This window comes from Myotis myotis, unplaced genomic scaffold (assembly GCF_014108235.1).
Source record: "Myotis myotis isolate mMyoMyo1 unplaced genomic scaffold, mMyoMyo1.p scaffold_m19_p_8, whole genome shotgun sequence".
In the NCBI taxonomy this organism is placed as follows: Eukaryota; Metazoa; Chordata; class Mammalia; order Chiroptera; family Vespertilionidae; genus Myotis; species Myotis myotis.
The window spans coordinates 53,926,565-53,951,350 of record NW_023416390.1 but is presented as its reverse complement, the minus strand read 5'-3'; the positions used below and the strand labels follow the sequence as shown (position 1 = coordinate 53,951,350).

Genomic DNA, 24,786 nt, shown 5'->3' with positions numbered 1-24,786 from the left:
CTAACATATACGCTATAGAAAAAGGCAAAAAGGGGGCTAGTGAGACTTGTGATCTATATGAAGCATGACCATGAACAAGGCCAAGAAGTTATAAAAGCAATCTAAAAACAAGAGCAATTAAACCTATCACAGAGCATGTCTATACTGCTAAGAAAGATCAGAATTGGATGTGGATTTGGGAAACATGTCTTAATTATTACACAGACAAATGTTATTTCTAATTGAATCTTAGACTGAGGCCAGCAGATTTTCCCTCAAGCAGAGGGTTTTCAAAGTGTAGTCCCAGGATCCCTGCTGTATCAGCCGACACCTGCAACTTGTTAGAAAGACAAATTATTGGACACTCAGATCTTCTATTCAAAACTCTGGGGATAGGACCAGTACTCTGTGTTAACAAGACCTCCAGGTATTTCTGATTCATGCTAAAACATGAGATAAGACTTCCTAAAAATCACAGAGACTGTATCTCCAGAATATACTCTTCTAAATCCAAGGTTACTCTATCAGAATTTTTGTATTTTATAATAATTTAGATAAGTCATTTAGACACAATCAAACATTCTGATGAAAGACATATGTTGCCTCCACCTATTCATATGAGTTCTGTGTGGACTACTTCTCTGCCCCTTTACTTCTTTTTGGCTTTCATCAGTAAAGTGAGTAGTGTATGTGTTGACTCTTCTATCTATTGGGAGTATTAAAAAATACCTCTTAGGGATATAATAGTTTATGGCATCAAAAGTATTGTATATATGTGTGTATATAATACATTATATGTAATATATGTGGAACTTTTGCAGCATTATCTATTCTATCACTAATTTAGGAAGGAAATGGTAGACTCTTATGTTCTTTGGCTTTCCTTGTTTTTCTCTTGGATAAAATGAAGGGGTTAAACTTGAAGACCCCTCTATTTCTTAAAAATCTATGAATTCTAAAATTGCTGAGCATTTCTCTATCTACTAGTAATACTCTAAGAATTTTGTGAACATTGGCTCTTTGCTGTTGTTTGCACTTCGGGCCAATTGAGGGCTCCTATATAAATACAGACTTTACCCGAGATATGGATATAGTAACAGATGCTACCTATTTCACTAAGGTAGAGCATGTGTTAGGTAACGTGGTATTTTTTATGCTATCACAAAATATAATTCAGATTCATGATATAATTTTATATATAGCATCCTATTTATCAAAACACCCCATAATTTAACTCCAAGTTTATTTTCCACTAATACTCAGCACAGACCTTTGGCTCCAGCCAGGCTAGTTGTTTATTGTCATGCAAATACATCTTATTTATAGACAACTTTTATCCTTGGCCTACTTAGAGTTTTTTCCTTTTTACTACCTAGAGATTCTTCCTTTCTATGACCAAACTGATCAGATAAGATGGGGTCAGATACCACTTTCTCTGTTCCTGTAGTTTTTAAGGTGATGCTTCTCATCCTCTGAGAGTAGGGTTTTTATCTTCCTTTTCATTGCTGTATCCCTAGTACCTAGGAGACTACCTGTCATGTAGATGATACTTAATATATATTTGTTAAATGGATTTATGAATAGCTGCTAGATTATACATATCTCATAATACATGCTCAGTAAATGTTTGGGTGCTTTTGAATGGATTTTTTTAAGCCTCAATTCTCCTGCCTTTCACTGGATATAGCATTAACTGTCCTTCACTTATCTCAGTGGTTCTCAACCTTGGCTGCACATTAGAATCACCTGGGAATCTTTTTAAAATCCTGATTTCTGGGCCTCATCCTCCAGAAATTCTGTTTCTTTGTTATGGGGTGGGGCCACAACATTAGTAACAAAGAAACAGAATTTCCGGAGGATGAGGTCCAGAAATCAGGATTTTAAAAAATTCCCAGGTGATTGTAATGTGCAGCCAAGGTTGAGAACCACTGACTTATCTGGTATCTGAAGAAGGCTTTGGATTATCTTAATTAAGATATGGTATTCAAATCATAGTATGAATATTCCTCTAGTCAAATTGGCAAAACCCTTCAAATGTTCTTGGGTAGAACTTTGATCATCATCCTTTTAAGATCTTCACCATGCTGTAGGTAGGATTCAGCATATTTTTGATGGACCCTGTGTGAATGAAGTGCTGAATAGAACTCATTTTAAGGTACTTCTGACTTAAAAAGTGGTGGATACTTAGCTTTATGCTCTCACTTTCTTTTACTGTATGATTGAGATAAACTAGGCCGCGATTGTCGTGACGGCTAGGCTAGTGCCTGATTTGACTGCTCCTCCCCAGAAAGTCTCAATTTTTGGCTTCCTCAATGCTGCCTGGGATGCAGCCGGCCCTCCATCCAGAGCACTGGGCCCACCCAGCCTCCTTCTGGCACGAAAGGCAGTGGCTGCTCTGCCACGTTCTCTTCAGATAAGCATGGCTTGGAATGCTATCTTTAGAGGTGACGAGTTTTTGTTTGGATAGAATTATGACTAGTATAAAGCCCACACATGCTAACAAGCCACAGAGTGCAAAATAATTATTGAAAGCAATTTGAGAGAAAAGTGGAAAATCATCTGAGGAAAAAACAAAATTGTTCCCAAAGCTTTGGTCCTTTTTTTTTTTCCGTTAGATTGAATCTTGAGTCTTGGTTTTCTGCTGCCAGGTCACCTAAACATTGATGGCACTGTTCTTCTCTTAGCTTTTTTGAACTTTACTCATTTATTAATCCAGGGGTCCTCAAACTACGGCCCGCGGACCACATGCAAATACAAATATTGTATTTGTTCCCGTTTTGTTTTTTTACTTCAAAATAAGATATGTGCAGTGTGCACAGGAATTTGTTCATAGTTTTTTTGAAACTATAGTCTGGCCCTCCAATGGTCTGAGGGACAGTGAACTGGCCCCCTGTTTAAAAAGTTTGAGGACCCCTGTATTAATCCTTTCTACCTGGCTTTTTGAGATTTTATTCTGAGTCGGTCAAGAAAGATACTATATACCAAGCTTACCTTTCTGTGGATAATAATTGCATTTTGGAAATAATTGCATTTTGCTTGTATCTTGGTTTTACTTAAATAGCATTTGGGATCACTGAATGTTTCCTCTTTATGTTCATCCCTATTCATTTAGGTAACCTTTTCTATAGAAAAAGAAATAACCACATCTATCTGAAAGGATACATATGCTCTGTTCTTGGCCTCAAGGATGTGCACATAAATTAACATGACATGTATATTATGTTCCATGTATAGTGACTAACGTATTTGCAAGACATGCCTCAACCTAGACTACAGATTTGCTCTGCTCAGATGCTTAAATGTGTAATTTAAAACAAATGGTACTATCTATTTACCATAAATTAACTCTAATAGCACTGCCAAATGCCAAGGGGAATAGGCATAATACACAAGTAATAAAGAACATATGATGGTTCTTAAAGAAAATCTTTCCTTAAAGAACAACAGAAAAAGAGAATAGAGTTGATTTCTGCAATGCAAAGGGGTAACAGACACATACCATTGGTATCACAGAGTAGAAATGTAGCATAGGGCTTGGGGGGCGGGGCACTGATAAGCAGAGAGACAGCAGAACTCAGGCACTCCCCTGGCCTCTCCATTGTTCCACAGCCTAAGCCTGGGCATAGATATTCTGTACGCAACATGGCCAAGGTCCCAGCAGAGGAGCCTGCGTTGGTCTGCAGGTTGGATGTGGAAGCAACTACTATAAGAGTTAAAATGAGACATGCCTAGCCCTGACTGGTTTGGCTCAGTGGATAGAGCATCAGCCTGGGGACTGAAGGGTCCGGGTTCAATTTCAGTCAAGGGCATGTACCTTGGTTGCAGGCATATCCCCAGTAGGGGGTGTGTGGGAGACAGCTGATTGATGTTTCTAACTCTCCCTCTCTCTTCCTCTCTGTAAAAAAATCAATAAAATATATTTTTAAAAAAGATGTTTAAAAAAATGAGACATGCCTATATTATATTACATTATATTTATTATATTATATTATATTATATTATATTATATTATATTATATTATATTATATTATATTATATTAATTTTCATGGGTTAGTTGAAGTGACTCTAGCAAACACTGTTTCTTTAAGTCTTTAAGTAACAAGAAATATGGCTAGCGGTCTTCAGACTAGGCAACATGCAAGTTGAGGGCCAAGGTCAGCAATACAGAAGTTGCAAGAACAGCTTTGCATGCCAAGTATAATGACGTCAACCAAAGGTCATACCTCTCTGGAAGCCAATTTAAATCAGCCAAGCTACTGCTAAGCTACTGAAAGAGGGAAGGCAATGAGCCTCCAGGTTATTCCTATTTTCTCTTTTCAGTTCCCATTTGGTCAGGTAGCTGCCTAGCTCTTCATCTTTATACAACTTAAAATTCCATTTTTGGACTTTAAGACAATAATTCTAAGATTTTTTAATGGCCCCAAATAGTTCTCTGAACTTGAGCATTGCTAATTGACCCTTTGAAAACAAATGCATTAAACTGGAACTATAATCTACAGATAACTAAATTTCTTTTTTGCTGTATGGAAAGAAGTTGATGATAACATTATTGAAAACTAAAGCAGGATATTTCTGTATGGTAACAAGATTATCTTTATCCCAGATATATAGTTTTAAAATGTTATATCTGAAGAAATAACTATATAAAGCAGTTCCACCCTTTGGGAAGAGTGGGATATTGTCATTATAAGAAGAAACCTGAAGCATAAAGCAAAAGCCTAAGATGCATCCCTAAGTGGAAAACACATCTGTGTTTTGGTCCATACAAGAAGATATCTTTTACTATCTTTTTCCAAGTCTCTCCAGTATCTCCTAATAATGGTTCTCAAAGTGTGGTCCTCAGAACAGCATAATCAGTGTCCCCTGGAAACTCATTAGAGATATAAATTTTTGGGCCCTACTTCAGACCTATTGAATCTGAAAGTGGTGCCCAGCAATGTGTATTTGTAACAAGGCCTTTCCATTACTCTAATGTAAGCTAAAGTTTGAGAACCACTGCTCTAAATACACCCCTCATTCCCTTCTAATAGAGCATTCTGGGAATATAATTTCAACTTTACAACAATAAAAATGATTATATAGGGTATCCCAAAATTCACGCAAGATTTGCAATTGAATTGAATTGCAAATCTTGCGTGAATTTTTGGGACACCCTATATTACTCATACTTTTGTCCTTGTAAAATTTAGGTTGTTTTGTTTGTTTGTTAATACTCAATGGAGGATTTTCCCCCCATTGATTTTTAGAGAATGTAGGACGTAGGGGAAGAGATAGAGAGAGAAACATCAATGTGAGAGAGACACATTGATAGGTTGCCTCCTGCACACTCCCTGAGCCTGCAACTGTGGTACATGCCCTTTACCAGAATTGAACCCATAACCCTTCAGTCCTCAGGCCAACACTCTAACCACAGAGCAAACCAGTTAGGGCAGATTGATTTTTTTAAAAATCTGCTTGGAAGTTAACATGAAAGAGACTGTTGTTAGCATTGAAATTACTTTGTGATATGAGACTCTCATTAATTACTTGTGTTCTTGGTAGCCGATGCTTTCTTCATTGAAAGGACCTGTGCTAGCATTAATGAGTGCAAACAGAGTGGAAGGTCCTGGGGTTAATGAGATAGTGAAACATTAATCTGTGTTTCTTCTTCAATGTAAAAGGGAGACTCATCAGGTTCACTTTTTATATTTTACATTTATCTTTCCAGGAAGAACAAAGTATGCTAGCTATGGAAGATGAGGGTACAGTACAACTCCCATTGGAAGGGCATTACAGGTAAGATAGAAGGTGAAAACAGACAGTTGGAGAAATGGCACATTTCATTATATGCTCTACTTAAAAATTCTGTACTACATGGATTCCTATAGAGGTTTGCTGAAGTTGCATTAGAGTAGAAAGAACTGAAGCTAGGAATTAGATTACTCTGTCCCAGTAGTAAGTTTTGTCACTAATAGCTATGTGACTGTGGCCAAGTAGCTTAAAATGAAGGGGGGCAGGGAACTACTGTTTGAAGTCTTTTCTTCTCATATTTTATAATTGATATGAAAGCTCTCTTTCGTATCCTCTGAAAGTAGCATCTGAAGACAAGTCAAGATTCAATTCTGAGATAAATGAGCTAGGTATTCACTAAATTGATCACAGCTAAATGTTTGAACTCTGTGAGATTATCCCTAAAGGCACTTCCAAAGAGGTAATCTATTTCCTAAGTAAAAGGAAATTTTAGCAGTCATTTTAGGAAATATTTATGTAACTCTCTAAAATATGCTAATTGTCTTTATGCACAAAGATATAGCAAAAGAAAGCAAACTCCTATAAATTATAATAAAAATTTTGAAAGTATCTGGCTAAAAAATTCTATATATTGTCTCAAAGTACTTAGGAATAATATAAGGCAATGCCGTAAAAAAGCAGAAGAGACTTTTCTCTGAGGAGGAAATTTGTCATAGTGTTAAAAAAAGAGTCTTCTAGATCTTCAGGGTCTTACTGTAAAATCATATTTCCTAGATTTAAAACATATATAATTTTGTACCACTTAAGCACAGGCACAAGCATAGAAAGTGCTTTATCTTTTTAAAAACAATATTTAAGTTTTAAAGTCCTGTTGATTATTTAGTTGAGTCAGCATATTCTCAAGTGTATTCTATAGAAACCTAGTTTCAGATGATACCACTTTCAAAAGGATTATGTGGTTAAATAAGTTTGGAAAATGTCCCATACTGTATTCCAGTTTGTAAATTCACAAAGCACATTGGCATATTCAGAAATCTAAATAGTACTGCATTAAAAAAAAGTTCAACGGTTTAATCCAGCATTTTCCAAACTTATTTGCTCACAAAACTGTCACATATCTTAAGAAACTTGTACTCCACATGACACTCTTTAGGGAATTACTTGATTTTATGCTTTGAGTTCCCAAAGGCTAGGTGAATTAGAGGAATTAATGAATACATGTCTAGATTAGGCAAGGAAAGGGGCCCATGAGACCCAAGGTGTTGCTCTAGACCAGTGATGGCGAACCTATGACACGCGTATCAGAGGTGACACGCGAACTCATTTTTTTGGTTGTTTTTTTTTTTGTTAAATGGCATTTAAATATATAAAATAAATATCAAAAATATAAATCTTTGTTTTACTATGGTTGCAAATATCAAAAAATTTCTATATGTGACACGGCACCAGAGTTAAGTTAGGGTTTTTCAAAATGCTGACACACTGAGCTCGAAAGGTTCACCATCACTGCTCTAGACCCTTAGTGTTTCTCTTAAAAATTGTATTTGTTGCCCTCTTGTGAAAACTAGCAATGAGAGCCATGTGAGGTCAGGCTAGGATTTTATTTCTCTCTCTTTCTTTTCTTCCTTCCTTCCTTCCTTCCTTCCTTCCTTCCTTCCTTCCTTCCTTCCTCCCTCCCTTCCTCCTCCTCCTCCTCCTCCTCCTCCTCCTCCTCCTCCTCCTCCTCCTCCTCCTTCTTTTCTTCTTCTTCTTCTTCTTCTTCTTCTTCTTCTTCTTCTTCTTCTTCTTCTTCTTCTTCTTCTTCTTCTTCTTCTTCTTCTTTCTCTTTCTCTCTCTCTCTCTCTCTCTCTCTCTCTCTCTCTCTCTCTCTCTCTCCTCTCTTTCTTTCTTTCCTTTCTTTTTCACAGCAGAGAATCTTTTGTACATGTAGTGAGAAGAGTGCTATTTTCTCAATCAATGAAACTTTCCTTGACTTGGTCTATGACTTGTCTCTGCTGCATTTTGCTTGTGTTTCTAGCCGTGGGAATGTTTTGGAACGTTATGGATGTCACCTATAATTGGTGCCATTTAAAAATGCAAACAAAATAAAACACCCAGCCTGGTATAAGTGCTGATATTACAAGCTCCCCAAGCCACTGGGAAAGAACCCAGCCAAATACACAGGATGCCTTCATTTATTTAACAGACTAGAGCAGTGATGGCGAACCTATGACACGCGTGTCAGAGGTGACACGCGAACTCATTTTTTTGGTTGATTTTTCTTTGTTAAATGGCATTTAAATATATAAAATAAATATCAAATATATAAGTCTTTGTTTTACTATGGTTGCAAATATCAAAAAATTTCTATATGTGACACGGCACCAGAGTTAAGTTAGGGTTTTTCAAAATGCTGACACGCCGAGCTCAAAAGGCTCACTATCACTAGATTAGAGGCCTAGTGCACAAATTCATGCACCAGTGGGGTCCCTTTCTGGCCTGCGAAATCAGGTCAAAAACAGCTCTCTGACACCCCCCAAAGGGTCCCAGATTGTGAGAGGGTGCAAGCCAGGCCCAGGGACCCCACTGGTGCACAATCAGGGCTGGGAAGGGACGCGGGAGTTTGGCCAGCCAGAGAGGGACTGCAGGAGGGCTCCAGGGCATGTCCGGCCCATCTTGCTCAGTCCCAATTGGCTGGACACCAGCAGCAAGATAACGTACCAGTCGGAGCGTCTGCCCCCTGGTGGTCACGTCATAGTGAGCGGTTGAGCAGCCTTAGCATATCATTAGTATTGGTTGACCGGATGACCAGACTCTTATAGTATTAGGCTTTTATTATAAAGGATATTTGTTGAGTAAGTATGAAGTGCCAGGCTCTGTCTGGGGGAACAGCAGTGGGGCAATGGTCAAGAATTCTCCATAAAGCTTATATTCAAGTAGACTAGAGGTAGGGGGAGACAGAAAATAAACATACCAACAAATATAATACTACTAGAGGCCTGGTGCACGAAATTCGTGCACTGGGTGGGAGTCCCTCAGCCTGGCCTGCACCCTCTCCAATCCTGGACCCCTCGGGGGATGTCCACCTGCCAATTTAGGCCCAATCCTGCTACCCTAAACTGGCAGTCGAACAGCCCTCTCGCAATCTGAGACTGCTGGCTCCTAATTGCTTGCCTGCCTGGCTGCCTATTGGCCCCTAACCACTCTACCTGCCTACCTGATTGCCCCAAACTGCCTCTGCTTGCTGGCCTGCTCACCCCCTACCTGGTCCCCTGCCAGCCTGGTTGCCCCCTAACTGCTCTTCTGCCAGCCTGCCTGATCACCCCTAACCACTCTGTCTGCCTGATCACCCCCTAGTTGCCCCCCTGCTGGTCTGGTTGCCCCCTAACTGCCCCCTGCTGGCCTGGTCTCCCCTAACTGCCCCCATGCCAACCTGATCATCCCTAACTACCTCTGCCTCAGCCCCTGCCACCGTGGCTTTGTCTGGAAGGAAGACAGACATCTGGAAGATGTCTGCTTGAACTGGTCTAATTAGCATTATTACCCTTTTATTAGTATAGATACTATTTTAGGTAATGAAAAGTACAATAAAAACAAAAAGTGAAAAAAGAGGAATGAGGGTGCTTTGAGGGGATAAAAATAGAAATTTTAAATAGAATAGTCAGCAAAGGCCTGTCTGAGTAGGTGGCATTTGAACAAAGGAGGGAAAGGTTTGTACCATGTGAAGGAACATTGCAGGCAGAGGGAAGAGCAGGTACAAGGTTGTGAGGCAGCAACAAGCCTTGTGGTGATTCAGAACAGTCAGGAAGCCATTGCATATGGTTGGAGAGGAAGGAGCAGGGGAGTGAGAGCAGGAGATGAAGTAGGATGGTGAAGGTGGGAACAGAGCCTAATAGTCCATCTACTTGCCTTTTGCTCTGAGTGAGTGGGAGTAACTGTAGAGTCTAAGCAGAGGGTGAAGTGGGTCTGCTGTGCTACAAATATTAGGGGAAGAGTCTAGGCAGTGAATATGCAGCACCTGATCTTTACAATTTGAAATAAATTTGGAAAACTGTAGCCAAAACCAGTTTCTATGTAACTAGAATATATTGTCTAGATTTTTATTTTTAATAAATGTTTTAATTGAGAAAAATATTCAATACTTTTAAATTTTTAATTATCAAAAGAAATATATATATGTATATATATATGTATATATATACACACATATACAGACACACACACACAGGCATACTATTGTCCTATATTTGTTTCTATCACTAAATATCTTCAATTGCTTATTTATTGTTTATTATTTCATTTTGGGTAAACTATCTAGAGGTGATCCATCTGTGATCAATATTTCTGATGAAATGTCAAAGACTGCCTTGTGGAGAAACCTTCTGATTACTGCCGATAACTCAAAAGAAAAGGAGTCAAGCTTTCCTTCTAAAAGGTTTGAATTCTAATATAATATTAATTTATACTGATCCCAGCTATTGACATGAATCCAATAGCAAAAGTATAATAGTTTTTCATCAAATTTAGATGTAAAGTATTTCAGAAAATTATTTTGAAAAGTGGGTAGAAATTGTAATTATCGTATTAGTTGGTATTGTTTTTATCTCCCTTTCAAATTAAAAGTTCACTCCAAAACTATGACAGTGGGGAGTAATGGTGCTATAAATGGGTCCCAATGCATGACATCTTTGGACATTCATTTTGGCCTAGTCTTTTGCAGTAAGATTTAATTGTTTTCCCTTATCACCCACTTCCCAGGAACCCTGTCGATGTCTGACCACATTTTGCACTCCCCCATGTCCTTTCAAAAACTCATATGAAACATAAAATGGTGATTTTGTATTTAGCATATTTCCAGTCTCCTACTCAACCCCTTGAAAATGTTCTCTAACCTCCTTACCCCCAAACTTTCAGCTCCAGAAAGTTCTGTTCACTCTTACTTATCCATGAAAGCATTACAAACAAGTCCTGTAGTTGTGGATGATAGTTTTGAATGCATGCTGGGGGAAGAGTGTGTCCTTAAATAACAAGAGTCATCATAGGATTTCCAACTAAATTTTCCAGAATTTACAAATAAGATATTCAAACCATCAGCCTACTTAGATGCTGATCTAAATAAAAATCTCTGTTATGCTAATATATCTTCTTATTAAAGAGTGATTGAGGGATTTGGGACCATGTTTAATTATTAAGTTCCTTTATTTTTATGACCTTAAATTAACTATTTCTACTTAATTTTTATATTACATTTTTGTCATAAGCTCCCCTTCCTAATCACTCTAGAAGCTGATTCCCCAAAGGTAAGACCCTCTCCCTCAAACTTACTCCTTAATTGTATTTCCTTATGTTAAATGGTGTCTTCTAGAAAGCTGGTCAGCCTATGTTCTCTGTGTGAGTTTTGGGGAGGCAAAAGGCATGCAGAGTCGTGGGCTTAGATCCAGTATCAGACTGCATATGGCATTCCTATGACGACTCAGCTCTTTAAAAGGGTTTGAAACTTGAGTAAACGTCTCCCCCACATGATTTATACAAATGCTTCATATATAAATCAACAAATATCATAGAACTGTATTTAGTAATGTTTCCATTTCTATATTGGAAAAAGAAAATGTATCCCTTGCATTAAGTGATTGCAAAGCTGGGCTCTTCCATTTATGCACCACCATGCTTCCAAACCTGCAAGCTTTATCTGGCTTCGTGAGAAATATTTGGAAACATGGGCTAGAAAAAGAGGCTACATTAGACTTAGGGAGTACCTCTTGTTGCTGGTTTTTGTCACCCCAAAATGGCATGCTGCTTCAGTGTCATCTCTGTTCTCAACAGCATAAACAAGAAAAACAAATGTGTAAGAGTTCACCCCAGAAAGCTGGGATCTCTCTCTCTCTCTCTCTCTCTCTCTCTCTCTCTCTCTCTCTCTCTCTCCCCCTCCCCACCTCACCCCCTCTCCTCAGTCAACTACCCAACGCTTACTCCAAAGGAGGTTAATATAAATTACTCAATATACTCTCTCAAAGCATCCGGTTGATGCTTCCTGTCTTTTAACTGGACTTTAAAGTCTCCATGTATTTCTTTGCTTGGCTCAAGCAGAGGTCATGTTTTATTCTAAAACGTGCTTAATCATCCTTTCCCAAAGACCCCTGCTATAGTCTGATAGAGCCATTCTCACAGCAACACAGTTTTGCTAGAAGTCTTGAAAGAAAATCAGAGTTATGAGAGGGGTAATTTCTCAGACCCTTAAAATACGTGCCTGTGGACTCTAATATTAAAAATATGGCATTTCTCTGATTTATAAAAAAAATTGAACTCAAAGTTTATGGGTTCAAAATAAATGCCAGATATGGGAATATGTGGAGAATTTGAGACACTTGAACTTATAGATGGCTTTTCTTCCTGTAGTATACGAATCCATTAGTGCAAACTCTGTCTCTGCTTTTCTTTGGTTCAAGCAAAAGTTGTTGTTTGTGTGTGTGTGTGTGTGTGTGTGTGTGTGTGTGTGTGATTTTAATCCTCACCCAATTTTAGAGAGAGGAAGGGGAAGAGAGAGAAACATCGATGTAAGAAGAAACAGAGGTTAATTGCCTCCTGTATGTGCCCCTACCACGGATCAAACCTGAAACCTAGGTATGTGCCCTGACCGGGAATGGAACCCGCAACCTTTTGGTGTACAGACGATGCTCCAACCAACTGAGCTACCTGGTCAGGGCCAAGCAAACGTTTTTATGATAGTTTAGGTACTCCTTAAAGTAAGTAGTAAAGTCAAGTAATGTTTTTCACTAGAAAAGCCTAGTTGTTTTAAAAATATGTATGTAGATTATTTCAGACACGAGATTAACTCTAGTGACCAATGTAATGTGTCTGTCTTAAGCAGGTCCAGTTTTAAATAGACCATAATTTATATTTTGATATATCCACTTGTTCTTTATTCTTTGAATATATATTCCAACTAGCATGAGAATCTATTGTGGAATGAAAGTTTACCCAGTTTTCTTGTTTGTTTGTTTGTTTTTTTAACCTTTAGATGTAATAAAATCTGTATGTGATTAAATAGCTCTCAGTTAGTGGTTAATGTCTTTCATCTTCATAACAATGGAAACTGAGAAAGAGTGTGGCTTCCAGAAATCCTAAAACCACCAATACTAATAACAGCAATATCCTCCTCAAACCACTGCTTTCTCTTTGTATCTGTTGGAGCATTAAAGTATGATGACCAGAAACTATGAAAATTTTGTGCCTACTAGATTATCCATTGGCAAAAACAAGGCCTAAAGACCAGATTACCAGCCCTAGCCCGTTTCGCTCAGTGGATAGAGCGTCAATCTGCGGACTGAAGGGTCAAGGGTTCGATTCTGGTCAAGGGCATATACCCGGGTTGCAGGCTTGATCCCCACTGGGGGCCATGCAGTGCAGGAGGCAGCTGACCAATGATTCTCTCTCATCATTGATGTTTCTATCTCCCCCTCTTCCTTCCTCCATCAAATCTATAAAAATATATATATTTTTTAAAAAGACCAGATTACCAGGGTTTCTATCTCTTGAGACCTAAACTGGCTCCTCCATCCCCCATCCCTGGTTATCCTTGCCTAACAGAGGAGCCTAGATACCCTTTGTTAGTGGAATTTGGAATAGCAGTTATGTTTTCTCCATTATTTCATTCACTTTTTATTGACAAGAAATTTTATTCAGTGTAACTGAAAGGTCCTCTGGAAGAAGTTCCTAGGAGCTAACTGGAATTCTACCACCCCTGTGGGATGTTTAACTTGACTAGTTCAGTGGTGCTATTCACACATGGGACAAGCTCCCTTCAGCTCATTGAGTGGATTGTGGAAACAGGTTTCATTGCATAGAATAGCTGAGCAGCTGCCATGCTTTATAAACTGACACCAAGCTGGATGTTCCTTGGGAAGGTACCTGGGAAAAGCAGGTTTGCCCTGGTGGCAGAGGCTAGGCCAGCCGTGGGCAAACTACGGCCCGCGGGCCGGATCCGACCCATTTGAAATGAATAAAACTAAAAAAAAAAAAAGACCGTACCCTTTTATGTAATTATGTAATGATGTTTACTTTGAATTTATATTAGTTCACACAAACACTCCATCCATGATTTTGTTCCGGCCCTCCGGTCCAGTTTAAGAACCTATTGTGGCCCTCGAGTCAAAAAGTTTGCCCACCCCTGGGCTAGGCTCTGCGACCACCCTCCCTGCTCCTCTGTGTGTCATGTCCCCACTCCCACCACCGTCTTCTTTCTTGCTCTGATTTCCTAGGTCCTGTCATGACTGTTGGTAAATGTTGTTTATTTTCTGTTTTGGTGTCATTGAAAAATAACAGTTTCAAGATTGCTTAGCAGCGTGGATGTAGTGGGTCAAGTTGTTTTCTCTCTTGAAATTTTACTTTCTTTTATTTTAAATTGTAACTCCTCAAGGGAAGAGACACTGTCTCATTCATTTTCTAGCCATTGGTCTTTTCAGAGTACTATACAATATGATCTATATCTATATATTACATTAAACATGTAATATGTGTTATATATATGGCATGTAATAGACATGCAATGTATTTTTATTATAATAGTACATAATAGATATGACATATATGTAATATAGTTAATAAATATATACACTCTATTACAATGAAAGTTTATAATTGGTTGGCAATGAGAAAATCAGTGTAACCAGGAACAGAGTAATAGCCATACAGTAAGACAATTTAATTTTCTATTTTTTATAGATATTTTGAGGTGGTTATAAAACTTCTGCTTCATAGCGTTCTGAAATCTAATACAAAAACCACTGATTTAGAGTTTTAAAATCCTGAATCATAATTGGTTGTTTTGTAACCGAACAACCAGTATGATCAAAGTAGCACATCAGGAGGAAGCGTGTCTGGAACCACGTTGACATCCTGAGTCTCTCTTTTCCACTCTTAGTGACTAAGAGTGCACGAGGCGTTTGCTCATTTATCAAAAGCACATGGAGCAGGGCTCTGTGCACTTAGAAACTGTGCACAGATGGAGGGCAGTGTGTCTCTGTCCCCGAAATCTCCTGCAGATAGGATCTGTCCTTCCATCTTTCAAAAGACAGGCGTTCACTGGAGTTGGGAATACCAGCCTCAGAATCCTGGCATTCAAGCTACAGGAGAACTTTGTCATCCAGGTCAAACCAATTCACAGATGAGGAAACAGGTTCCAGAAAAGTTAAACAACTGGCCAAGGTCATACAGCTCATGCTCAGCTCCCAGGAACAGGATGTAATTTTCTGTTCCAAGCCCAGGGCTTTCTTCCCTGCCCCAGCTGCCCCTTCTCATTGGCTTTGTTTGGCTGAAGAGACTGGGAGTCAGGTAGAGCCCCAGGAAAAGTTTATTTGGAAAGTAGGGTAGTAGACACTTGTCATGAAAGGAACTTAAAGTGGAGGAAAGTGAGTCATTTAGATAGAGGAGTTAAAAATACAGAGTTAAGGCTCTCAACACATCATGCGCACACTGTCATCTCTTCTCATGGAAGGAGAAAAGAAAAGTGAGAAGAGTTGCTTTGCTCTGACCTGCAAGTAGCATGCGCTGAGAAGTGTGGCAGGCATAAACCCGGGTGCCATAGACACTCGCTCACACCAGCTCTCAGCACTGGCAGCGTGCCACCGATGGCAGAAGCTCCGGCACTTCTTACCTGATGGTGCCGGGTGGTGGTGACAACTGAGAAAGGCTGTTTCTAGCTTGAAATGGAGGAAAAACAATTTAAAAAACACACTCTTAGAATATATCTAAGTTATTGACCATTGTAAAAGCTGCACAGGAGACCCCACAGAATAAAGGGTTTTAACTGTCACTTTAATCCTTGGAAAAGAGTTATTAAAACCAAGAAATTAAAACCAGCAACTATTTTATAAATTTATATTAAGGGCTAACATGAACAGTAACAGTGTCTGGGTTTTTCCACTCAGGCCTCAGAGGCCGGCCAGCTGTGGGCTGCCCTCCCTGCCAGCAGCAGGGAGGGTCACAGAGCGGCTCAGCTTTGGAGGCAAGTAGTGGGGAGGAGCACCTGCCCTTTGGGAAGCATATGCTCTCAGTGTGAGCTTCGAGCATGTGAGCACATTGTTGGAAGTTTCCACAAAAACTGTCAGTCGGAGAGTAGGAAAAATGTACATCAGAAAAATATTGAGGAAAAAGAAGACAAGATGGGAGAGTCACATTACCAGCTTGCCCATTAATGAAATTAACTACGGAATAGCTAAAATAGAAGCCACTTGGGAATGAATTTATTCTGGACTGAGTGAGGTGGAACATTGTTTCTGGGATGGACAGGGTCTCTCTGTTAAGAGACGGCACGGATGTCCGGAGGGCAGTGTGCAGGGTGGCCACCTCCTTCCAGACCTACTGACCAGGACAGGGTTCTCACTGAGATGCAGGATCCAGTCCATGCACAGAGGACGGGCCACTTGCAGCAGAGCCCAGAAATACCTTCTGGGACATCTCGTTTGTGTCATTTACAGTGTCAGTGCTATCTTAAGATGGCCATAACTGGCATTTTCAGTGATCATCGGTGATTCATTTTCCCAAATGAAAACCACGGTATTAATCCTGCATGCTTTTGAAACTGTTTTTAAAATGTCTGGTCTTTGCTGTCTGTGTTTTGAATTTCCCCCTTTTTTGCAGTTCTTGGTTTCTATCTCACTGAGTACGGAGGATTTTAATTGTTGCTATCTATCTGTGTGTGCTCCCAGCATGAGAGCGCAATGCCTAAGGGCCCTTGTGGCGCTTCGGGGCCGATGGGTTTTGTGTCTGAGCAAGCAGATCTCACAGTAGCCATGCTGAATTGCAGTAATAAATTTCTCCTTTTCCCCCCTGTAGCAGTGAAAGCCGAAAAGAGAAGAAAGCTGACTCACAGAAAGGTGTTGACAGGGAGACTTGTCTATGACTTGATCTTCAATTTATTTTTTACAAATCTATGAGAAGAGTGCCACAATTATTAATAAAACTGCTTTGATCATGTATTGTAAATTCTGTCTCTCATCCCAAATCCACCTTCATACTGTAAGTAGTGCAATACTTGTTTCTTTTTGTGTTTAAACTTCTGAGCAGTGAGACACACTTGTGAGCATATACAATAGCTACTGAAGAACCTCTGCATTCCTTGCGGTGTGTTAGGCATTTGTAAACACTGGATTCTCATTGCCAGTTTTATGAGAGCAATCGCTTTCTTAAAGAGATAAGTCATATTTACCTAGTTTGTATTTTCCTACTGTAGTGACCTGAGGATACCTGGTAATTTCATTGAGAAGAATTTTGAAAGGTAGTCTTACTTCTTATTTTGTATTAGTGACTTATTTCACAATAACCAGATTAAAAATTTAGTTGGAAAGCATTTTTTAACAATTGAATTTGTGCACTTCCTTGATTTAATATGATACATTTAATAGTTAAGAATTTATATGTAGCTAAAACTTAAATTTGAAAAAAATATGTAGAAACCTATTCACAACTTGTTTAAAAGAATCAGACACTAATGCAAAGAGTCAAGTAGTATTTGCTTAAAATTCAAGTTGTGATTACATGATCAAATACTAGGCTTGTACGAAATGCTTTAGAAAAACTTTGTAAGTTTTGTGAGATTTTCAAAAGAACCTTTATGGGAAATATGCTGTTAAATTTCTCTCCCGTTGACAATGAATATTTTCCAAATAAATCTATTATATACAAACTCTTGGAATACCAATGGTGAGTCATTGTACATGAAATTCCACTTCTGTACAGTTCTCTGCTGCTAAAGGTCATGTACTGCTTAAAGCTGCTTCTGAATCATGTTCTAATGTTAGACTGACAGGTCTCTGTTTTTCTACAAAGCTCTTTTCCACTTTTTAATTAAATGCATGTTGTAGAAAAATAATTTTAAATGAAATTTTCAGATTCTGTTTGAAAAGCTTCTGTAGATATTTCAGTTCATATGAAATCATGTTTACTAAGCTTATATAAAGGAAGAAAAGTTGAGAATTTTTGAGCATTACTAAGAATACAGTATTTTTTTTTGTTTTTGATGAATTGTGAAGTTAACAAAAACCAAATCATGTAGTTCTCTTGTTTCCCAAGAATGATCAGTGATCTTCAGTGTCCAATTTGATAATCATTCAGAGCCCTGTTGCTTTTCCAAACTATTCATTGCATATTCTGTGCATAAGTGCACATGAAAAGTGAGGGGGGAAAGGTCTTGTGATTAAGCTTCTAAAGGGTAAAAAAATCACTAATAACAAAGCCTTCATTAGGTTCAACATTTTGATGCCTTCTGAAAAATTCCCCTCAGAATCTTTTAAGGAGCCATTTCTTTTATGGAACATAAGCCTAAAAAATATAAGAAGAATATGCAGTGAACCAAGTCTGTGTTTATAAATGCCAAGGAAAAAAATACAGAAACTTTCCATTCTCAATGTGTTGCCTTTGTATATTTTGTAATACAGATACTACATTATAAACACTCCCATTGCTTTATGATTTAGACTAGCAGTCAGTCCCATAAGCAGCCTACTAGTGTTTTCATATATGAATAACTGTTCTGTTAAAAATGATCGTAGTGAATTAAAACCTTCACATGGTCACCTATTTGAATAAGCAGTCATATCCAATGAAATTCTGTATTTCTGAGTATTTTTATAGTCATTTTGTTCTTGTGTGAATTTTAATGATATCCTTATGTTAATCCTACTATTTTGAAATCATATAAAAATATAAGAAAAATGTAGTGTTATATATTTCTTCCTAATTTCAGATTCCTGGTCAAAATTAGTGAATATCTTGAATGTAATTTATTGCAAAGTTTAAGTAAAGTGTAAATGTGACTAGGATATTGTGTTTTTCACAACTAAGAAATGTTATGTGGAAATAAATATTTATCCTAACTAATTTTCTTGCACATTTTAAATTGTGATTCAAGTGTCTTGTCTTTTTTCCTCTGCATTGACCTGTTTCTTTAGACATATAGCTATAACATAATGTGATATACAATAAATTGGTAGTATGATTAAAGCAGTGAATAATTCAAGGTTGGAACTACTTGGAGTAGGGCAGAGTTTGAAGAAAATGTTAGATAAGAGGTAGCATATGAATTAGGATGGATATGGGAAAGGAAACCTACTCCAAGAACTGCAAAGATTCTCAAATACATGTCCATATTGAAATAAAAAAAAATAATTAAAGTATGTGTGATAACTAGCCAACAAGCAGCCCGATATGGTGGAGTGTTAGGAGGGGAGTGGAGACCGTGAGAAAAGGTAGAAACACAGTTGAAAACATTATAAGTGGTGTTAACTTCTGTATTAGAATATTTGAGTTTTGAGTAATGGTGATACATGAATATTTGGAAGATTTGTTTGGCCACAGAGTAGAGAGCATTGTGGGAGAAAAGTGGAATCACTTCCTTAGGGATGCTGCTCCCAGGATGGTTCTCCAAGGCTCAAACCAAACTCTGTGAGTGGTCTATAAACTTCTATTAAGACTGCATCCAAAGAGACTGAAGTGTACTCCCTGGGTACTTAGTAGGTCACTCCAGATATAATAGCTATATTATAAATCCTTTTATGTAGAGCATTCCTTTAGATAATGTGTTTGAGTTCTACTTGGAAATAAATGTTTTGAAAAACATGATATCGCCCTGGCTGGTTTGGCTCAGTGGATAGTGCGTTGGCCTATGGACTGAAGAGTCCCGGGTTTGATTCCAGTCAAGGGCACATGCCCAGGTTGTGGGCTCGATCCCAAGTGGGCGGGGTGGGGGTGGGGGTGTGAGCAGGAGGCAGCCAATCAGTGATTCTCTCTCTCATCATTGATACTTCTCTCTCTCTCTCTCTCTCTCTCTCTCTTTCTCTCTGAAATCAATAAAAATATATTTTAAAAAAAGAAAAGAAAAGCATGATATCACAGTAATCCTGAGACTGTTGAAGAAATCTCAGTGTAGTACAAAATTCAGCCAGTGGCTGGTTCATCTGGGCCTAGAGGCCACCTGCTCCCACCCATACTTAAATTCTCTTCATTACATCCATTTTTACCATGGACTCAGCTTTGTATCTACATAGTCTTGTCATCAGATGCGGGTGTAGTCATAGATGTCTGCCATGTAACTTACTTCTGCCATTTGTTTATAAGCTCCCTGAAGGCAGGAATAGTGTTTATCTCTCCTTTGTAACTCTCCAGACCCTAGTTCTGTGTTCTGCTCTTTATCCACCCAGCAAAGGCCGTGGACAGAATTATAAGTAAAATGTATCAGAAGATGCTATTGATCAATTTACTAAGAATGATTAAAGATCCAAAAAAGATTCTCACTCACATATTAATTTTGGAACAAAAAGAAATGCTTATTTTAAAAAAATATTTTTATTGAGTTTATTTATTTCAGACAGGAAGGGAGAGGGAGAGAGAGATGGAAACATCAATGATGAGAGAGAATCATTGATAGGCTGCCTCCTGCACGCCCCACACTGGGAATTGAGCCCGCAACCCGGGCATATGCCCTGACTGGGAATTGAACCAGTGACCTCCAGGTTCATAGGTCGACACTCAACCACTGAGCCACGCCTGTCAGGCAAGAAATGCTTATTTTTGAAGTGTATCTAGCACCTGTGGACACACAAGGCTCAAGTGAAAATCTGAACAATCTATGGTGTCATCAAACTAGGAGAGGAAGCTAAATAGTTGTGGCTAGGAGGTAGAAAAAAGGGAAAGCAAGGTGCCAGGCATAGATATAATGCCATAATATATAAGTAATCAGCAGGTGTTTTTGCACTTCTTTCATATTCAGAAACTGACGTTCAAAGAGGCTAAGCAATGGTCTTTAAAATGTGTTTCTCACTGTGGGAGGTGGTTCGGAGATAACCCATGTCTATGTAACCTCAGCTGCAGTACCCTGAATCTCCAGCAGAAGGTGAGCGTTGGGTGCCTTCCTCATTTATCAGGGCACTCACTCAAGCTCATGCAACCAGACTCAGGTTAAGATGTGCAATGTTCCTTCTCAGTTATATTATATTTTCTTTGTCACTCATATTTCTGTGATTAACATTGGGAACCGAACCTACTCAGTGAACTACTTTTTTTTTCATGCTCACGAGTCACAAATATCATGACTTTGGACAGGAAAAACTTAATGGAATAGTTTGGGTTTTTGCAGTTGGATGGGCCACACTTCTCTCTATACAGTACATGCATTTTAAATATCAGCCAAATTTGTGGTGACTTTTCAGGGAAAGATTAAAGATTATGTAGATTAAGAACTTTAATTGAGTTTGTTTAAAGTCTGTAATACCAGAAAAGATACCATTCGCAATTTAACTGTAAGAAAATTATCTTTCTTTTTATTAAATTTAAATATCAATATTATCACAGAAAGATGACATGCAGAAAGATGATAAATTTTTACTGAGCATGACATTGGTCTTACTAATGCCCTGCTCTGAGTTTTCTTATTGGTAGTGACTTATGCTTTATTACCATGTTCATCTCTCATTCTCAACCTTTTGTATCTGTCAGAAATCCTGAATAGCCACTCCAGGTCATTCAGGATATATGTAAGAAGGTTCTCAGACACTGCTAAAAGAACTGTCACAAAGTTCTCAAAACAAACTCCTCTTACTTTAAACTCATTTTTTTGGTTGCTTTTTCTTTGTTAAACGGCATTTAAATATATAAAATAAATATCAAAAATATAAGTCTTTGTTTTACTATGGTTGCAAATATCAAAAAATTTCTACATGTGACACAGCACCAGAGTTAAGTTAGGGTTTTTCAAAATGCTGACACGCCGAGGTCAAAAGGTTCGCCATCACTGCTCTAACAGGTTGTTTGTGAGAGGAATCTCAGCATCCACGTCCCTGCTGAGGCTGCGGCTGACAATGGCAGGTGAGTCTGAATCTCTTAAGGTTTCATTAGGTCCTGGGTGTTTCAGACTTGCCCTCAGACTAAGTTTCTCTCTAACTTATTTGTCAATGTCTTTAACTTCCTTTTCCAAAACGCTAAAACTCTTATTGGAGAGTAAAACTTCTCTTGGGGGGGGGAAGGGGGGGCGGGAACGTCAAATGAAATCTGACTTTAACTTCAGTCACATTATTGCCATTTGCAGCCTTAATTATGCAAAAAAATATGCTGAGATTGTTTTTACCTCTGGGTTCCAGAAGAAACAGTTTTGATATTGTACAATACTTGTACAATAATATCAAGTCAGCCATTGTACAATATCTGATATTACACAATGGTCTTACTATCTATTATTTATTTGATATTGTACAACATCTGCTATTGTACAATGGTCTTATTAATATCTGATATTATGCCATTTATGGTTTCAATTAAGATAAAAGGAGGATTTCCATTTCATTTGCTTTTATGACTATTAATTCAGTCCAGGATGTGAACATATGCTCTATGACTACTGTTCTGGATATAGAGCTTTGCAAAGATCAGTCCAGCTACTCACTATGATTAACTCTATCAAGAAATAAAATTATAACAAGAACCCTACAGGCTTGGATGTCAGTTTATAATTCCAATGGATGAGTGAGATTTGAGACTTAAAGTGAAGCTACTCAATGGCATGCTCTGAAAATACAGTTAAAGCTGAATTTCACAATCCTCTGTCCATTCCCATGCATGACTCACCAGTTTAATATTAACAGATTTTTTCCATTTATTCCATTTTAAGATATTTATGCTATAGCTCACTGTCTGAAATAACTTTTTCCAACAAATGGTCTGAAGCTAAGTTTAAGTTTCTAAAATCAAATTTTAAAAAAATGAGGCCATTTTGCAAATAACTGAGCAAAAAGTCATGTTTCCTTAGTTATCTAGTCATTACTTTGCCAGGCTAAAGTCAGCATCTGAAATCTATGCTTTCATTAATATACTGGTAGTTATATGATCCAAAAACAGTCAAAACCTTAAGTGATTAACTTGGCTCTTTTTTATGCTACTGAGCCATCAGAGTTACCAAGATGATATTGTTAATATTACTTGTTCTTATAATATGAGCCTCATCATAGTTACCTGGGATTAAATTATAAATTACATAAGTAACCAAAATTTTTAAGTTGATGTTTTCAAAAGTTTTATTTATATATATATATATATATAGTTATAGTTATATATATGTATATATATCAGTTTTTTACATATATAAACAACTGAAATGAAAAAATTCATGAAAAATTCATGAAAATCTTATGAAATGCTTAATTTAACATTTCTATGTATCAATTTTTAAAAAATATTTTTTTATTGATTTCAGAGAGGGAGAGAGCTAGAAATATCAATGATGAGAGAGAATCATTGATTGGCTGCTTCTTGCATGATTCCTACTGGGAATTAAACCATGATCTCCTGGTTCATAGGTCGATGCTCAACCACTGAGCCACACAGGCCAGGCAAATGTATCTATTTTTTAACAAGAACTGAACTCCGCATGTTTACAAGGCTGTCTGGAATAAGAAGCAAAATAAACAAGAGGCTTTCTGGATAAATGTGTCCATATGCCAAAGTGATTTATGTCTGATTCAAGACACAAAACTCATTACCTCTAAAAAAAAACAAAAAAAAAAAAACGAAGGCGCATTTATTAAATGACCAGGAGAAATTCTACAGTATGTAGAACAGGAATAATAATACATAATTTTATAGTTTATTTTTAAAAAACAAATCCAAGGAAGTAAAAATATTCTTTTAATTAAATGCTCAAAGAAATAAGAAAAATTGGTGCAAGGACGCCTTCAAGTTAGGATTTATGATACAAATATTTTCATCTTTTAATAGGGCAAGCTGGTGTTCACATCTCAGTTCCAAGCTGCCTCTTTCAGGAGGAAATATCAATATTTTTTAAAGCACATTTACAATGCTTTGCCATCACCCCTGCTGTGTTTTTGTAGCACCTATAGCCATAACTGGCACCTGGGGGCCTTGCATTGTTGGCAGTTTCCCTCTCATTTCTTTGGAGTCTGTTCACCTGCTGTGGTTTTACTTAGAAGTCAGTGCTTTGCATAGATGATTTCCTGAGGCAGTTTGAACAGTCTTTCTCAGAAAATTGTGCCCTTCTGCCTGTGAACAGCTCTTCTCTGAGCGGCGCTGACAGTAGCCTGGTCGGGTCAGCGTGCTTGGACTTGGGTTCCCAGCCAGGCCGGGCTAGCTTCTCTCCCTGTCCTCTCTTCCCCCTGTTTCTGTGACATCACTGCCCACATCTTGCTGTCCCTTTAAAGAAGAGAACAAGATTTGGACTAGTCCAGTTAGAAAAAAATAAAATGCTTCCCAGGAAACTGATGCAAAGCTCCCATAAAAGCAATTCATAGTTGTTTCAGCAACTGATGTGAAAGTGATTTTAAATAATAAACAAAACCAGACTGAATATTTCAAATTTCTGTAAGGCAATAATCTGTTGCAAGGACATAAGTCTCCACTGAGTGTTCTATCTATGACATTTGGGAACAAAGTTAACCTTAAATTTTCTTGATTTGAGAATCTTTTTAAAAGATCATCTTGACAGTGCAGTTTTAAGATAATAAAAACAAAATGGCTTTAATAAGCTTTAAATGGCATGCTGCTTTGAGGTGCTAAGGTAAAGAGAAGCACTGCTTTATGAAGTGGGTCATGTGGGTATATATATGTTGGTGTGCTGTGCTGGTAGCGATTCCATGGTCTTCGTCAGTATACCACTAAAGAGAGAAAGAAAAAGGTCAGAATTAGAAAGTCAGTTGTCTTTTCTCCCGCAATCAATTCAAATGAGCTGTCATGAGCATACACAGAATAAAACAGGGTGTTTTAATTCCCAAATCCGTGTGTGAACTGAAACGTCATCACGAGGGTGCCTAATTCACTTCCCCCTCCCCCAAGCTTTCCCAGGGCAAATTGTTCTGTCCCACAGAAGGTGCGGAAAGAACTCACTGTGAATTGGGCTTTAAGGATGTGTATATTCTAATAAAAATACCCGAATCCATTTCTAATTTGAGTCAAAGGACACTTAGAACCATATCAAGCACAGGATGGAATGTTTATCCCATTATGCTCACTAGTTTTAATTAAGTGTTAGCAAGTGTCAAATTTCTCCTACACTGCAGTAAGATAAACTGTATTAAAAATAAATGAGTTCTTTTAAAGG

At 38.0% G+C, this 24,786-nt stretch overlaps 2 protein-coding genes across 10 annotated transcripts in view; one reads left to right on the top strand and one right to left on the bottom strand.

Annotated features, from left to right (window-relative positions):
• The window catches only part of SLC4A10 (solute carrier family 4 member 10), a 238,689-nt gene extending 220,110 nt beyond the window's left edge, over nucleotides 1-18,579 (top strand). For 5 of the 8 annotated variants that reach the window (XM_036320542.1, XM_036320546.1, XM_036320541.1 and 2 more), the window contains 3 exons: nucleotides 5,689-5,756; nucleotides 10,009-10,125; nucleotides 16,524-18,578. In XM_036320542.1, coding sequence (XP_036176435.1) covers nucleotides 5,689-5,756; nucleotides 10,009-10,125; nucleotides 16,524-16,590 — 252 coding nt within the window. In that variant the 3' untranslated portion in view covers nucleotides 16,591-18,578. Of the gene's footprint in view, nucleotides 1-5,688; nucleotides 5,757-10,008; nucleotides 10,126-10,951; nucleotides 10,991-16,523 lie in introns of all 8 variants that reach the window. The other 3 variants (XM_036320544.1, XM_036320543.1, XM_036320547.1) reach the window with 3 other exon arrangements.
• Nucleotides 18,580-23,347: 4,768 nt separating this feature from the next.
• DPP4 (dipeptidyl peptidase 4) overlaps nucleotides 23,348-24,786 on the bottom strand; it is a 90,437-nt gene continuing 88,998 nt past the window's right edge. For both annotated transcript variants that reach the window (XM_036320364.1, XM_036320363.1), the window contains one exon: nucleotides 23,348-24,343. In XM_036320364.1, the coding sequence (XP_036176257.1) occupies nucleotides 24,333-24,343 (11 nt within the window). In that variant the 3' untranslated portion in view covers nucleotides 23,348-24,332. The remainder of the gene's footprint in view (nucleotides 24,344-24,786) is intronic.